This window comes from Wasmannia auropunctata, unplaced genomic scaffold (genome assembly GCF_000956235.1).
Source record: "Wasmannia auropunctata unplaced genomic scaffold, wasmannia.A_1.0 LD336024.1, whole genome shotgun sequence".
Lineage (NCBI taxonomy): Eukaryota > Metazoa > Arthropoda > Insecta > Hymenoptera > Formicidae > Wasmannia > Wasmannia auropunctata.
The window spans coordinates 180668-198490 of record NW_012026866.1 but is presented as its reverse complement, the minus strand read 5'-3'; the positions used below and the strand labels follow the sequence as shown (position 1 = coordinate 198490).

At 42.0% G+C, this 17823-nt stretch overlaps 1 protein-coding gene across 1 annotated transcript in view; it reads left to right on the top strand.

Moving 5' to 3' along the window:
- Positions 1 to 5594: 5594 nt before the first annotated feature.
- LOC105452939 overlaps positions 5595 to 17823 on the top strand; it is a 39045-nt gene continuing 26816 nt past the window's right edge. Inside the window, exons 1-2 of the mRNA XM_011694497.1 lie at positions 5595 to 8607; positions 8650 to 8792. Of these exons, the coding sequence (XP_011692799.1) occupies positions 5595 to 8607; positions 8650 to 8792 (3156 nt within the window). The remainder of the gene's footprint in view (positions 8608 to 8649; positions 8793 to 17823) is intronic.

The following is a 17823-nucleotide window of genomic DNA, read 5'->3' as shown; positions in this document are numbered from 1 at the left end:
ATTCTCTCTCTCTCTCTCTCTCTCTCTTATATAAGTAATATCTAGTGTAACCTTAATAGTAACATTAATATATATAGTTTATATATATAAAATATATTATTTAAATATATTATAAGAATGAATCCTATAAAGATTATTGTTGATATATATTACCTATAATTAGAAACTTTTCATCTTCTCGCACATTCCTAACTAATTTACATTCTGAACTCTACCGTAAGTGAATTTCTTACTTATGTAGTACTTGATTATATAATATCCTCGTAACACCCATGACGCCTCGTGATGCAATCAAATGAGAATCGCATTACTTACGTTAAAGTAGAGGTACAATGAACGGTGATTCTTCTACGTACATAGATTCCTAAATTGAACAAGAATCCCATACTCCCTGTTATTTTTCGCCTTGTTGCAAAATCAGTCGTGTATCGATACCTACTTTCGTTCCGGCTGAGCCGGGGCGCTCTCCCGGAATGCACGCTAATATACGTTCTTTATGGGCGCAAAACGATTTTGCCGCAACGCGTTCGGCAAAACGCGTGCATGATTGCGGTATAAGCGATTTACGAAGACGTGACGTACGGATGCGTAAGAACGCGCGTACCGTTCGCGGTTTATGACAACTTTTATGTCATGTCGCGGAACGGAGATAGCGGGATTCCGATGCACCGATGCAGCCGCCGCCGGAGTAGCGAAGATAAACATCGAGCACGCATCTACCAAACGATAACTTTATATCGAATAATTTCGGTTGGACATTTTTTCACTTTGATGTAGGTCAACATAGGTACATCGGGGTCGGTCTAGCTTGCTTTAGACGATTTATAACTCGCGTCAGATTTCTCGACAGAATTTGTAATTTTACGTGCTGTGTCTTTATACATATATATTTATATTTTTAATACATTTTAAATATATTTAATTCAATTAATACACATATTTAATATATATTTAATTTCATATATTTGAATATTTATATATTTATATTTTAAACACGAGTACTGCTAATGTGAAGAATATTTTCAATTCTTCGAATGTTTTTCACGTTACACACGGCATACACATAATATTATAAAATATCATAAACAGAGTTTAATCTCCTGAATTTTCTCACGCAAATTATAAATCGTTTAAAATGGATTTTACAGTCTAGCGGAATTTTCTAAATGACACGCAACGATAATCACATCTGCTCAACGCCTCTGGCGCGACGTGATTTAATACCAGAATACGCGTAATCGTATTCGTATAATTGTGGCGCCCGTTACGTTTTTCTGCGCAATCTTAACGAGACCGAGAATAAGGATCGCATGAAAGTCTTTCGTCGGTGTAACGCGGCGATCGCATCATACAAGGGGGGATATAATCGTAACCGATGTAACGACCAGCCGTAGATAATCACGTTGCCGTCAAGACGAACCTTTCACCGTTCTTACCGATAATTATGCGCTCCTTTAACAACCCTCGGACAATTGCCGAACTGAATACGGAACTGGAATAAGGAAGGGAGCGACGTCGTGACGTTAATGTCGACAATAAAGCACTTTTTATAGCTACCGAAAGGCACGAAGCGTATCGCCATATTGTAACCCGAATGCCGAAAGTGCTTATTTAATAATAACTGAATGCAGTTTTATGTGAAACTCATAGCCAAGTAATGGAAGTTCTATTACTGACATACATATCTATTTAGTAATGATAATCAATAAAAGATGCTTCAAAAACTGATCTTCCTTAAATTTTCTATAGAGGAAAGACAAACACTAAAATGAAGGATTGCGCTTTGCACAAAGGTTAAATTTGCAATTCTTGAAACACTTAAAAAATAATTAATGTATTTCAAAATAAATTAAATCGCTATATTTTATATGGTATATTTTTTATTTTATCTTTTATTCTATATATATATTTTATTCTAAAAACGCGTCTACTTTATACGTGATAAAGATTTGTATAAAATCAAAATTTTTTTAAATATTGATATAACTTTCAATCAACAACGTACAATATAGCGGTTAATTTCTGATAAATGGATAGTATAATGAAGTGTAATATAGAGAGCGATTTGGTCCGCTTGGCAGGTTTAGCGCTCCAGTCGACGACATTGCGTTGTTACGCGACCATGGAAAGGCATCGATCCCAATATACAGAGGCTACGATACGCCGATTTACTTTCCCTTCGAGGATATCGAATACCTTTCGAGTTCCAAACATTCGAGCGTCGAACATTCCACGATAGTTTTAATTCTCGCTCGTGTCACACATCAGAACGCACGTAGAAATCAAGGACAGAAATTGTACGGGAAAGGATTTCTGTATAGCAAGCCTATCTAATATTATAAACTAATTAGAATATAACTTTATTGAATATTATCTAAAATCTAACGCACCGATATTTTTTTCTCATAAATATGAGAGAAAAATAATATGTTGCATATTTAATATCAATAGACATAAAGCAAGAAATATGTATATTGATAAATTGTGTACATACGAGGTCACAAGTGCTTTGAAATAAAGTGGCACACATATCAAGGCATGTTTAGAGGTGCCTGCATTTAAATAATCGTTTATTGATTGTTAATTATTCGGTAATAATTTAATACACTGAGAAAAAAATGTTCAGTAATTTATTTGTAACTAAAATTGCATAATAAAATAATTAAGATTAAGATATCTTCATTTTTATAGATAGTTAATTACTGCTATAGTAATAATAATTATATTTATAGTTCTATCAAACAAATATATAATTGACACCGAAAATGTCTATACATTATATTTATAATTTATAAGTTATTAAATTATGGTAATAATTGCAATCATTTTTTTCTCTCTGTGTAATAATTGATTTCTTGTAATAATAACATATAACAATACTATGATACTATGTTTTGCATTATGGGCAATAATAATGCATGTGCAAGAACCTAGGAATTTTTACGTCACTAGTCGTGTCTACGAAATTTATTGAGCGATGGAAGAACAATATATCGCGATCTCTATCTCGTGTATTCTTGCGGAGTGTAATGCATGGTGCACGCGGTGGACGTTCCAGCGTGTGCATCACTGCAGATAGACTTTGTCGTGATTGCGAGTGCCGAGAGCGCAGGAAGCAGACCATTTCGCGAGTCGTCTAGAACGGAGCGCATGTAAATTACGGAAGGGACGGCGGCATAATAACACCCACGCGGGAGTGCGTATAGCGTCGAGTTCGCAATGAACGCGGAGGGTAGATCGGGGGAAGACATAAAGTGCACGCGTTTTTTATTCCCGCCGGTGATGAGACACAAGTTCAGCGGGATAAGGAATGAGAAACGAAATGCGATCGGCGGTTCTCGTGGCGAGCGGCTCCAAATACCGCGCGTCGAAGTTATGCATTTTAAGTGAAGTAGCTATATGGTTTTTCATACTGCGAAGATTTGCTCGTTATAGAGACCGTTCCATATGTCGCGGATATTTCCAGGTCATCATACAAACGTCATAAGTACCTCCATACGTGAATTTGCACGCGCATATTGCAGACGTATTTAGAGCGAATTGTTCAAATTCTAATATCCGCGCATCCATGGCTATCAAATATTACAATTTAATAATAATTAATTGAGTTTATATTAATTTTTATCATGTACTAATTTAAACCCGCGCATCGCGGCTGCTAAATCTTACAATTTAATAATAATCAATTGAATTAATAATTATTATTATTACATGTACTAATTTAAAACATCAATCGATGACCGAGAGACATGCACGTGACAGAAATGATATACTCTCATATACGAAACAAGATAAATAAATTGAGTCTAACGACTCTCTCGATCGATCATTCGCTTGTACACAAACACCTCGTTTGTATGAAAATGCGGAATGATGTTTGGATTATCGGGGATCGGCGTTTCGCAAATACCGCCGATACGTGGTGTAACGGTGTCAACCCTTAAAACCGCGCGCGTGTCCCCGCCGCGGCAACCCTATACGCTTCGATTTTTTGCGTTCGCGCGTCATGTGCTCGATACGAGCGCCTTCGCCGCTTGTCGGAGTGACATTACGGAACGGAGTACGGGAGTAGCAGAGTCGAACGCGGCGGGAGAGCGTCAAAGAGGGAGCAAACGAGCGAGAGAGAAGGAGAGGTGAAGAGAGAGAGAGAGAGAGAGAAAGTGAGAAAGAAATGAGAAAGGGAAAAAGACAGTACGTGTAAGAAAGGAGGGGTGATTCGGCTGGCGCGCGTTTATATACACGCCACTAACACATACAAATGCGGTGCGCGTGCACGTGCACAACACACAGGCGCGGAGAAAAGAGAGAGGAGAGCGGACGACGGGCTGTTGGCCGCCGTGGCAGAGAGAGAGGCGATCTCCGGCGACGGGATCGCGGGGCAGATGGGAGCGCGCGCGCGCGAGAGACAGGCGCGTTCGCCTTTCGACTTCGCCGAGGGGTTTCGGTTCGGCGGCGGTATATGTATATATACACTATACGCGGGGACGCGCGCGCGCGCGCACGCGAGAACGGCAGAGGCCGCCGAGCGGAGAGATACTTTCGATTTCGTCGAGTGGGCCGGCTCTCGCGGTGGTGCCGCCGTGGCCGCCGCACTCCAGGAGGCGGACAATGCCAGTCATCGCGCGTTAGAGCGACGGCAGCGTGTGGTTTATCGCGTTTTCCCCGTGACACTCTCGCGCGCGACGTGTGTCGGTTATCGCAACCGCGTCGACCCGTGTCGCGCGTGCCGCGAGACGTCTGATTCCGCAGTGTGCCGTGCGCGTGTGCGACGGGTGTCGTTGGTGTGTCCTGATCGCGCCGATCCCGGCGGACCCGCAGGTGCGGACCCACTGCAGCGGCTTTCCCGTCAATCGTGCTCGCGATCGCGGCGGGCGCAACGCGGTGCGGAGCGGTCTCGCGAGAGCGGCAGGTGGAAAACGCGCGCGCTTGGTATTTGGAGTCGCTTTCGCGACACGGACAGAGGAGGCCGACGGTGAGGACGCGGCGCCGCTCCTTCGGGTGGGAGCGGGATAGCGACAAGGGAGAAGACAGGAGAGAAATGGAGAGGCGATCGATTTTCGCGTAGAGCCAACGGGAGTCCCTTTCTCACGGCGATCAACCGGGGGCGGGGTAAGACACCGCAAAGTAGAATCCGAAAGCATGTAAATATCCGCCCCGGAAGAGTACGTACACAGGACGGAGTACAACGAACGTGTATACCCTCGCTGCAGCCGTCAAAAGTCCACGTCTACCTCTTTCCCTCACGGACCGCGTATGTGTTCGCGCGCGTGCTCGACCGTATGTTCGGCGTGTCCGGCGGTTATCGATTTTCCGGCGATCGTGCGCGACCGGTACGACTCGTCGCCGGTAAGAATCGTTAAGTACGAGAGTACGATGAGGATGTGGAGCGACCGCGTGATCAGGAGAGACGCGTAAGGACGACGTACGTTACCAACGTACGTGCAACGTACGCGCGCACGTCGCGGTGTCGTGCCGCGAGGAAGCTGCGAGAAAGAGAAAGAGATAGTGAGAGAGAGAGAGAGAGAGAGAGAGAGAGAGAGAGAGATCGCGCGCGAGATAGAAAGAGCAAGAGTCGCCGACGGCGCGCGTCCAACATGGCTACCGCCGGCAGCAACGCGACGGCGAACGCCGGCAACGAGGCGAACGGCGGCAGCAGCAGCAACAGCAACGTACCGCAATGGAAGCGCGACCTGATACAACGTCGCCGTCAGCAGAGCAAGGTCCTCGCGAACAGCGGCGCAAGCGTCAAGTTATGTAGCGCGATGATAGGCACGTCGTCGCCGTCTCCATCGTCGTCGTCGGTAACGTCAGCGTGCGCGACGACGCCCGACGGTGGCATCGTCGCTACCGAGCAGAGTGCGGCAGCGGTTCCGGAGCATTACACGATCGCCGGCGCGCTTCGCGCGGCACGCTCAACGGCAGCCAGCGAGGATGCCGCGTCGACCGTCGCGGTCTGCGGAGCTGGTTCTGGTAGTGGTAGCGCGTTGCTCTCCTCCTCCCCCTCCTGTCACGCGAGAAGGCCGCCGACCGGTGGCGCCACCACCGGCGGCGGTGGCGGAGCGGTGGCGGCAACGGTCGCCGACTTTGCCTTGTCGCCAGTCGCGTACAACATGCGTCTCGAGGCGGATTTGTCGCTCTGCTCGGACGCGGAGGATATTGTGAACGGCGCGCCGGCTAAATTCGCGGACGTCTCGTCGGAACGGAAATTGTCGGATTACATCGTCGGCGAGGAGAGCGAGGAGGTGGCCTCGAGGACGGCGGACGGCAAGCCGCCGAGAGTGGCGACCGCGAGGATGAGCAACGAGAGTAACGAGAGTAACGCGTCGTCGCAGCGCAGCGACGAGATTCGCGCGGTTTTGAGCGGAAGACGCGGAAAGGAGGTGATGTTCCACGATGGTAATCTGACGACGCTGAAGGGTCTGTCGCGCCGCGTCGCGTCGCCGAGTCGCGCCTCCAGCGAGGACGCGGAGAGCGACAGCTCCGAGGAGCTGCAGTACGGGCCGGGGATCGTCAACAAGCTCAGATGCAAGTACCTTAACCTCACTCTACGCGAGACGAACAAGAGTCGCGCGTCGGTGCAGCGGTTCCGGCGCGCGGCCAGCCTCGAGGATCTGTTGGACCGAGACGACGACGAAGCGTCCAGTCACGAAAAGACCACTACCAGCAGGAAGTACACGAAGCGAAGCGGCGGCGTTGGCGGTGGTAGCGGTAGTAGCGGCGGCGGCAGCGGCGGCGGCGGCGTCGTCGTCGCCGCTGTTGCTCCCAAGACCGACAGGTACCGGAACGCCTCCCGGGGCAACGACTCGATGAAGCGGGCGCGCAGCGTCGAGACCTTGATGAGGTACAACAGCGTGACGGCAGACGAAGCGACGACTACGCGCCAGGTTCCGGTCGTCGCTCGGCCAGTGACAAATGGCGTTCGCCAGGAGCCGGTCAACGACCACATCATTCTCGTGGACCGTACGTCCGTGAAGATCGAGAGCCGCCTGAGCGAGCTCGATCGGCCCAAGCCGATCAACAAGCCCAAGAGGATCAAGCCGGTGCTGGCGGAGACGGAACGGCCGCCGCCTGATCTAGTCAAGACCACGATGAGGATCTTCGAGAGCTCGGCGAGGAAGCTGAAGCCCAAGGGCGAGGTCGCCGCGAAAGTCGCCACCTTCAAGACCATCAACGACACGTTCAAGGCACAAACGCATCAGACGCAGAAGAAGCTGCAGAAACCGCCGTTGCAGCCGAAGCCCTTTATCAACGGCGGCGCTCGCGCCGGTGCCACAGGCGGTTCCCCGAAAAAAATCGTGCTGCCGCACAAGCCGACCGCGGAGCTGATCGAGGCGCAGGACGGCAAGGGGGAGTATCATATAGACGGCGTCATCACGGAACCAATTGCGCAATCGGTATCCTCTGTAGTAAGCAAGTTCCAGCAGATCGAAAAGTCGCACTCGCCCTCCCCGTCGCCGGAACCCTCGAGCTACAAGCTGAAATTCTCTCCGGCGAACAGCCCGGAACCACCGCAGACGTGCAAATCCAAGTCCGCCGCTCTGGAGATCGCCGTCAAGTCGCCGCCGGTCACGCCAGTACTTTCGCCGAGGATCCTGTCGCCCAGACTTCAGAGCCCGTCGTCGCCGGTCAAAGATGTCCGACAGGGCATCCCGCAGAGTCCCTCCTCTCCCATCAAGGACCTGATCCGCATTCAGATCCCGAGTTCGCATCACAAACCGCCGCTGCCGAGTCCCGTCAAAGGAGAACCCGCGAAGACGGAGCCGGAGGCCAAGGCCGTTCGTCCGCAGGGCGTCGAAAAGGAGATCCCGAGGACGAGTAACGAGAGTCCACGACAGACACGCCTTCCAGATTCGTCTGCCAATGTAGACTGGAAGGAAGACGCGAAATCGAGCCGCGTCGCGTTCAACGACGGGGAGAAGAACGTCGACGAGGAGATCGTGGACGGTCCGAGAACCATCTCCAAGATCGCCTTGGACAACATCAGCAAGGCGGGCACGACGATGCAGTTCAACTTCGGCGACAAATCCACGTGCGACAAGAGTTATCTACCGGGTGCGAAGCAGAATGGTGAAAAATCGGCGGACGAGCCGATGGCAGAGGAGGATTGTTGCGTGAAGGCGGAGTGCAGGAGCAAGGTAGGTGCGCCCGCCAGCTTCGCGACCTCCAAGGCAGCAGCGTCAAGATTGCAGGAAAGGCTCGAGCCTGAGGAGGAGAGCGACAGCAAGGACGTCGAGGAGAAGCTGATTGTACCGGAGAGCAAACCCATCGGCGCCATTTGCAGTTTGGGCTTGATCAAGACCGTGACGACAACTATAACGACGACGGCGACGACGACGACGACGACATCGTCGTCGTTGCAGAGCAACAACGAAGTGAAGACGATACGATGTCAGCAGAAGAGCGAGTTCTCGCCGCCGCAGAAGCAGATCGGCATCATCCGGCCGCTCGTCTCGACCAAGACGCAGCATCCGCAGCAAAATCTGAGCAATCGCGAGCTCGAGAAGAATCTGATCAATCGGGTCAAGAGCATCGAACAGCCGACGAAAGTAGTGGTGAGCCTGAAGAGCGCCGACGAGATACAACCTGTGAAGAAGACGAATACCGGAGGTGGTGGTGGCGGCGGCGGTGGCGGCGGCGGCGGCGGCGGCGGCGGCGGCGGTGGTCTCTGGGACACGAAACCATGGAATCAGCAGAACAACACGATGGTATTTAACTTCAGTAACCGAAAGGACGTGCCGGATTACATAGAGAACGACGGCCTCATCATCAGGAGAAAGCGGGATAAGCCGAAGGTGAGTCTTTAATTGCACTCTTTTTAGAAATGCAAAAAGCTATCGGGAACTCGTTCAAACTATGACATCCGCGATTGTAACAGTAATTAACTTGAGTTTTATTGCTAAAAGATTTAGGATCTTTGTCTTTCTTTTTTTGTAGTAAAATGTAATATTTGTTTATTGAAATCTTAAACCAAACCAAATCTTAAACCAAATTAGGTTTAAATTGGAGAAATATATTTATAAAATATAAGTATTATATGAAAATATAATATAAATGTTATAAAGAGTTAACTATTGTCTTAACTTATATATAAAGATGCTGAATTAAAAAATTAAATTGATAGCTAATTTCATTTTTTAAATAAATGAATAAAGTTTTATCGAATTTTTATTCGTAAAGTCGAATATCCTGTTAAGAAAAAGATTAATTATGAAATAATAACAGCTGCAATATTTATAAATAAGATTACGTTTCACTATTGATATATATCTCTTAGAGGTATCTAAAATTATGTGCTACGAATATAATGCCATATTTTTTTCATATTGCATCATTATTATGTCATATATCCTAATCAATTTAATAATGCGACATTTATTAGCAGAATTAGCCTATAAATAATTTATAATTTATATAATACAATATTAAATCACGATAATTATCAATCATAAAGCTAATTTTAATCATCAAAGCTAAACTTAAAACATTACAATTGCGATATAGCATTTTTATCCCTTATTGTAAACGGCAGTAACTTCAGAAAACATCTTAAATGAAACAGATGAAACGTGAAACAGAGGCAATTAGTATAAGCTAACAAAACACAAACAATTTACCGCAAAGAGATACTTACAGACTTTTTCTTCTTATTTAGCTTCTTGTTTCTATGTGAGAGAAGCGGGTATTCATTAAACTTAAATTTCATTAAATAGCACGTCGCGCCGCCATGAGGGAAGATGCAACAATCGATAATAATTCAATAGCGACCTGGTACCAGCAACTTTCTTTTCTCGTGCGTAAGATAGTTCGGTTATTTTACTTTCTTTAATATACCGGCCAGAAGTGTCGCTCGACACAGGCAGGAGGCAGACGTTAGCACCAATATCGTCATCTGTGGAATTTCAATTAACTCTAAATATTTCAAACACGTTTCACTTCGCTTATACAGGGTGTCGCGCGTTTTCTTTTACCTATATCATTGATTTTATTGACAATTCTGGAATTCCGGTTTACTTCAACGCGATTGATGCACTAATGTAATTTTTAAATTAAATTATTTGGTGTAACAATGAGAAACTTTTCCAAATTAGGTTTGAAAGACGCAAAATTGAGGTTCACAATATTGCACTATTCGTTAGCTTTCGAATAAATTAGATAAAGAATTTTATAGTTAATAACTCAGTCACGCAAAGATATTCATGATCACGATAAAAATTGTGAGAAATCTTTAAGTTAATCAGGAAATACGTGACTGAAAGGAAACGCGGGAAAATCGCGTGACATCCTGTATACTCTCGTGACTTATTCGTCCCCGATTTTGCGTCTCGCTTCCACTCGCGCCACGCGCATCGCTGGCGAACTGCGAGAATCCTCGTTAAACCGTTGTACGACACGTGTAACGGTGTTGTCGCGTGTCCTAAACGTCGGCGGCGCTTAGACGGGATCCTGAATTAATTTTTGCCGTTTGCGGGCACCGAAATACTTGTCAATCAAATCACCGGCAATGAATAAGCAGACGATATTGGAATTATCGCGGCAGTTGTATTCCGAAGTGAGAAAAACGATCTTCTTTTATATTGCTTACTCAGAAGTCGATGAAACATCAGCAAGAGTTTACGGAACGGAATCTGTTTATTTACATTTAGCTGTATCATCCGACAACACGCTTGTGAAAGCAACACCATTACTCATAGAGATAGCAATAGACAAAATTTAATATTTATTTATGAAAATTATCTACATTTAAATTTATTACTTATATAATTATAACGAAATTTTATTTTAAAATTTGAGTTTAAGTTAGATAAGACAAAATCTTGAAAATAATATCCCATTATTTTCACATGTTATATTTTAGATCATCGTAATGTGATTTTTTTAATTTTTTAATTTTTTTTACAAGCTTGTGCGAAGAGATAAAGTTTGAGCTTATCTATACCGAATTTGCGAAATTAATCTTAATCTTGACATACGTGACATATCGACTTTTGTGCCGTTCGCAATAAGGGATATACCGTTTAATGGGAACAAACTCGTGTGTCATTGTTATTAAGATCAGATGATTCGATTAGATATCAATGAACACTGTGTTCGTCTTCGATAACCGCGATACTAACCGCGAAATTAAGAGGCGTTATTATTGCGCAGACTGTGCGCAAAGTAAAACGTACCGAAACCGCGCGGCGCTTTCTAAAGCGCTCGACGATGTAGAAGCCTACCTTCGCTCGAGCGCCACATACTCATTTCCAGGCTTCTCGTAAAACGCATCATCGCGTCCTCGCGGTGAAGCGAAGTGAAACCGAAGGCGTCCGACATTCAGCGGAAAATGAGAGAAATTAGGCACACGATCCGCGCGATTCGTCCCGAGGGGCGATTAGTTACTTTCTTACATTAGATAATCCGGAAGTGGGAATCAGCGTAGTCGGGCAGGATTGGCGATTATTCCTGGCTGACAATCGTGGATCCCCAATCTGTTCAATCTGCCGTTTTTAATGTGTATCTAGAACGAGGATTGTTACGTGTCTCACGCGAGTCTGATTGTACATCGCGATATGTATCGCTATACCGATTAATAGCTCGAACGTATTCTGTTTTTCCGCCGGGAAGTTTACGAATTGTCACGCTCAGTAACATCGCAACAGAGTTCCTTTTTTTTTTCCTCTCAGACGAACACGTTATCGAGTTTGCATTTGCATTGCAAAACATGCACATCCATTCCGGATTTAAACCTTTGTCTCCGGCGAAAGTGGGGACAAAGTTTCAGAATAATGGCGAAAGCAATTTCGTCAATAATTTCTCGATAAAGCCCTGTGATATCGCGCTTGCCACTTGTTGATTCTTTGCTTTGTCTTTAACCTTTTTATCGGCACTTCGCACACTGTTATTTTAAATACCGCTTAAATTACGTACGCAAAAAGAAAGCTATTCTCAATTTTTTAAAGTTTTATTTATTATTTTATTCTTTTTAATGAGAACTTCTGTCAGATAATTTGGATTTTATTTAAAATTGAAATACATTCCGTTGAGCGATAATAAAATAAACATAGCATTCTGTCTGTTTCCGTCTTTATAATATAATATATTTAGAATATTATGTTTATTTATGTCTTTAATAATATTTAGTGAAATATTCTACGTAAATAATTTTTTAAATAAAATATAAATTCCAAGGTGCATAGTTTACTTATTGTTAGTTTTACAGGAAATCTCTTTATTAATCTATCTTACACTTTCTCCCAATTACTGATACTAAATACTAAATTAAAAATTACATATTTTCATTATAAGTTATTAAGTGGAAATTAAAGAGTTTTGAATTGCTAGAAAATAGGAAATAGGATAGGCTAGAAAATAGAAAATAGGATAGGAGCCAAAATACGTGGTATAATAAAGACGCAAATAATTCCACGCCTCAAAATAAATTGAAATCATAATAAATTTTTTTATGTAAAGTGAATCTTTGTTTAAAAAATGACTGAAAATTAATCTAGTACATTGTGTATTTGGCCAAAATTCTATCTTGTTCGATAGAAATTTAATACTAACAGTTTACATGTATGATAATAGAATTTATTGTCAGTTTAATAATAAACAAACCGGCATCGTATGCAAAGAAAATCACAAGATCTGTACCTCAGAATAAATTTGTTATTTCGGAACGTAATATAATTATATTTGACTACAATATTTTTACGTTCAGCCTAAAATAAATACACAAGTAAATTTAAAGCAATACATAAAATGTAATAAAAATATAGTTATAGTAAAAGCAGTCTTGACAATAGTAAACAAGATTAACAAGTTAGAACCGTAGCTTGTATGTACCTTCCGGATACGCGATTCGCGTTATTTAATATTCATTTATGAAATGATATCTGCCTTATCTAATGGGCGCGCAATGATATCCTTCGGAACAATGTTACAGACAAAGGAATATGTATACACAAAGTGCGGTCGCCGCTTAAGCAGAAGCCGCGAGTGCTTCCTCATGCCGTGAATTGCGCACAATTTTCATATTTTATTCATAAAATTGCATCTGCTCGATCTAATCGACCTAACGGTTTGCATTCGCGAATGCTGAAAAAGAATATCGCCGCCCGCGAGTCGAACGCTAAATAAAAAAAAGCAATCGCTTAACGAACTAGAAACTGGAACGCACGTCAAGGTGGCGTAATCTTCTTCATCGACTTCCACGAAGTTTCGAAGCGGGGGATCCCGAGGAACGCGCGTTGTTTACGCGGGTGTTCGGTGTCAAGTGCGAAAAAAACAAGTTTTAAGTCTTTATTGTTTAACGGCTGATAAAACCGATGCATGAGATACAGTGAAACACGACTCGTATTAAAATCGGCCGATAATGTTATCGCTTTTTTTTTAAGCGGCATCTTTAAAGACTAGATTTATTGTTCCTGTGATGCAGTAGATTATGCAACGATAAGCTTGTCATGCACGTGTGGAGAAAATTTGCAGTCGCGTTTGCATCTATAGTTTGATGAGCAAGAGAATAGCCTTGACCGACGTTAAAAATCGCACATGTGTCGAAGGCTTTAAACTTTTAACGTAATCTTAAAGTCGTAAAGTTATGCAGTGGCAAAAAAATAAAAGCTTATAATTTATTCTTTAAATGAATAAAAATGAAATACGAGAATTATATATAAATACTTATAATAAAGAATAATTTTTTTTAATTATTCTTTAAGATTGCATTAAAAGCCTCGTCACTCATGCGATTTTTAACGTCAATGACTTCTCTGTTGCTCATCCAATTTTAGATGCAGATGCGACTGCAAATTTTCTCTATACGATAATTTTTATTCTTTATTATATACAATTCTTCATCGATTTTATGTACAATACGTAACTTTTTGTAATAATGCAAAGATGAGGTATTTCGATTTAGCATTATTGCGTTTATTTACATCAACACCGTTACAATTTTATTCACATAAATAGAGACGTGTCATGAAATATGATTAGGTTTGACCGCCGATATCCGCAGGGACATAATTATATGGCTTCAACGACATTCGTTCATCGTACAACGCGAATCCGGTTTTACGGATCATAAGTGTACGTCTTGATGTGTTATAGAAGCGCCGCGCCGTTCGTTAGCAGCGCATAGCGATATTTTTGCGGCAAGCTAACTTGATTTGCGGCTCGTTGACGAGGGCGCATGAGTAGCGGATATCGTCGAGTTTACTTCGTTATGTACGAACAAGTTTATACGTTTACACGTCAGCATTTTCAGAACTTAAGCCTACACGGCGATAATTAAATACGGATTAGACCGGAGTCGCGTAAATTGCACACGCTATAACGGCATGATGTCGGGAAGATACGCACGAGGTCCGCGCGTGATGTGCGTATGGCAATAAATAATAATCAATTTTGAGAAAGAAAAAAACTTATCGCAATCAGCAGAGATCGAGATCTAGAGATCCAGGCGAGGATCGTCAGGAGTGTTGGTTCAAATTGAGCTGTAACACTTCGTGCCTCTTTAATGTTGACTCGCGATGCAAATAAATTTCGATAATCTGCATTTAACATATAGATTTTTCACTGTTTCACAAAGCCATTCTGGTTTCTTTTTTATCGCAGTAATGGAATGTATAAATAATATTAGCTGTCATAAATATGAAAAAATTCTTCGAAATAAATTAAGTGGAATGAGATATCTTCACGGAAGAATAAAGAAAAGAGAAACTACACCTAGATAAGCAATGAGATTATACATTTAATATAAACATAAGAAAATTATTCGTTACATTTATACGTGGATTTGCATTTGCACATCGATATAGACTATCCCCGTGCACGTTGGATTCGATTACTTAACGTTGGATTATATCATATCACCCACGTTGTTCAGCGTGCTAATTAACCTTTACGATTCTATGATAAATTACATAATCTCGATCATTACATCCCCACGTAAATTATGATGCTTATAAGTAAAATGTGATACATGATGCGTTTCTCATATGAGGATATCGCGAGTTTTAGAGTCACAGTGGACAATAATTAATCATTTTATATTTTTTCTTTAGAGAAAGTCGTTATTTCCCAGTAAGTGCGTTGAACTTAAACTTTATGTCTAACCGTGGGAAGTACAAACTTGTAGCAATTTGTAATCGTCATGAGTCTGGAAGAATTCTACTATCGCATCTAATTATTTTGTAATTCTAATAATGTTGCCTGTGAAAATTGATATTAATATAATGCCAAAAATTATCCAATTTTTTATTTAAAAGTTTAGAAAACGTTTTCTCTCGCTGCACTTTGTTTATTTAGACCTAACTCTAATTAGAGCTGAGGAATTGCAGAAAGAAGCAATTTACTTGTGTTTTTCTTTTCCTTTTTTTTTTGCATTTCTCAGACTAGAACGTCGTAGTAGGTCTAATAAGACGGTACACAAAGAGTAATTAACCACTGTAATTCGCTAATCGTGCGTCATTGCAACAGTGTTACGGCAAGCGCGCGTATACAATATACGTATGTACTGCACGTATATCATCTGCGTACGGTATGCATAATTATTAACTGGGACACCCAAAGGAATTTAAACAAAGCCGACGACACCGATCGGCGCGTATATACACACGTCAGCTGACTATCATCCGGTCGAAACGTTAGTGCAACGTCCTGTTTAGTTCAAAACCGCCGTAGATAACGCTACATCCTCCTTCCGTCTCTGCGTCCTTTCGTTGACTCTTTCCTCCTTTTTCATACAGAGATATAATTCCTCGTTCCTTCATTTGGAAGGAAACCGGGAAGTGATACGCGGTATCGTCATGTTTTTGCACCGCATCTGAAATCTGAAATGAATAAAATTAAGAAGTTGCATGATAATCGCGTAACGAAACGTTTACAAGCAAAAGTTTTTGTCTAACGTCATTAGCATTTTTCATAATATCCTTGAAATTCTCCAGAGCGAAAGTACATGCCGGACTGTTGTTTCTTGTCTGTTAATTAAGCTGAGTAAGAATGAAGAAAGAGATATTTTTATACGTGATGCCCATTAAATTTAACAGTGAAAGTGCTTTTTATCCGAGCTACTCATATCTTTTAATTGTGTCGGTGAAAGAGTCAAGGAAAAAATACAAGAATAATTGAAAAATATGATTAGATTTATGAACACAAGAATTTCAATTAAGAATTTCGTAAAGCGATCATTGAAATATTGCGAGGCAATCGATAATCAATCAATAAAAAAGTATAATATTTTGAAACTTAAAAATAATTAAAAATCTATTGTACATAACATACTGAGTCAAGCAAGTTTAAATATGTGCATAATATTATTTAATTAATCTGTCTTAATTACAGTATTGTTATAATTGAAGCAAATATTAAAGATTAATAAACAAATAGAGGTATTTTTATTTTAACGAAATAGTTACGCAGCGATAGAAACTTGCATTTAAACATAAAATACACGAAATTATTGAAAGAATGTAGAAAGGGAATTAAGAATTAAAACATATTGAAAATGACAGACATAAAGTTATTATTTATTAAGAGAAATTTAGTATTTAATTTTTCTAGTACAATCTACACTTTCTTGCACGTTATTCGTATTAATAGAACTTACAGAACGGAAGTAATCACTTTTTCTTTCGTAAGACATTGATCTTATCGAGTCATCCTGGTGTATTCAAGGGAGCGTTTAATGATGCATAATTTGTGCGAAGCCGTAGCGAATTCAGCTGGAAAACGAGCACTCTCGATTTAGCTTCTGACAATCAGCTTGCGTTTTTCTTGAACCTATGCATTTTGTGAGAAATAAAATTGCAAGCAAGCCTCGCCTACGGTGACGTAAAAACGGCTGTATAACAATGTTGTTGCACTTGCTGTCACAATGCTTTAGCCTTGTATAAACACAGGTCACTCGCGACCGCTCTTACATGAGTCATGTATTGTCGATTTATCGATCGGAAATTAAGAACACCGTCGTGAAACAATATTGATATTGAATATCGGGCAATGTGTCAACTTTAGCGCTAGTCATATCTTTTCCTGCACTTTCACCGCACTTCTACAAAATTTCCCTTTAAATTTTAATTTTCTTTTTTCATGTAATCGTAAATAATGCGTAAATAACGAGGCCAATAAAAATAATTTGAAGAAATGACGAAATTGCGTTTAGACTATTAAAATCTAGTATACGTGTAGGCAGTTTTAAATTACGCTTCATAATTGGTCGTACAGTTTCTAAAGTTCTCTAACGGCGATATGTGATGCCGGTTACGGATTTTCATTGACTACTATCTTGCTTCGTACTGCAATTGAGTACGGCGATTGAGTTCGGAGAGAGGATATCCTTGACATCCTCTTATTCGGTAATTATTACGGTATCTCATAATTCAACGTCTATTCTCGCTCTCGACATTTAAGTTCGTTGTAAAGTGCATGTTCGTGCGAAAGGAAGACACTTTTTTTGTAAGACTGAAATGTGTTACACGGTGCGTCTGATAATCTCAATCGCCAAAAAAAGGAGGGATCAATTTTAATCTTATCGCCCATTGATAATTTGTCGCGCCTGTTGACGAATTATATTGCTATTTTTGTCTTATATATATGTATATTGCCGACGGCAATTTCCTCTGAACATTGTTCTCCAATTAGAGGGGCTGATTGTTATGTTATTATCCATTTATTAATAAAATCTGTCTGCGTCATTCTATTCGTAGAAGTTGGATCGACGTTCGATTTCCGTTTACTGTGTCACTCCAAGGAAATAATAATCGCGGATGAATTTGTCGATTGACAAATCTCTTCGAGAAATCTAACCGATCATCAGAGCGGTAGAGATCGGACGAGTTAGAAAAA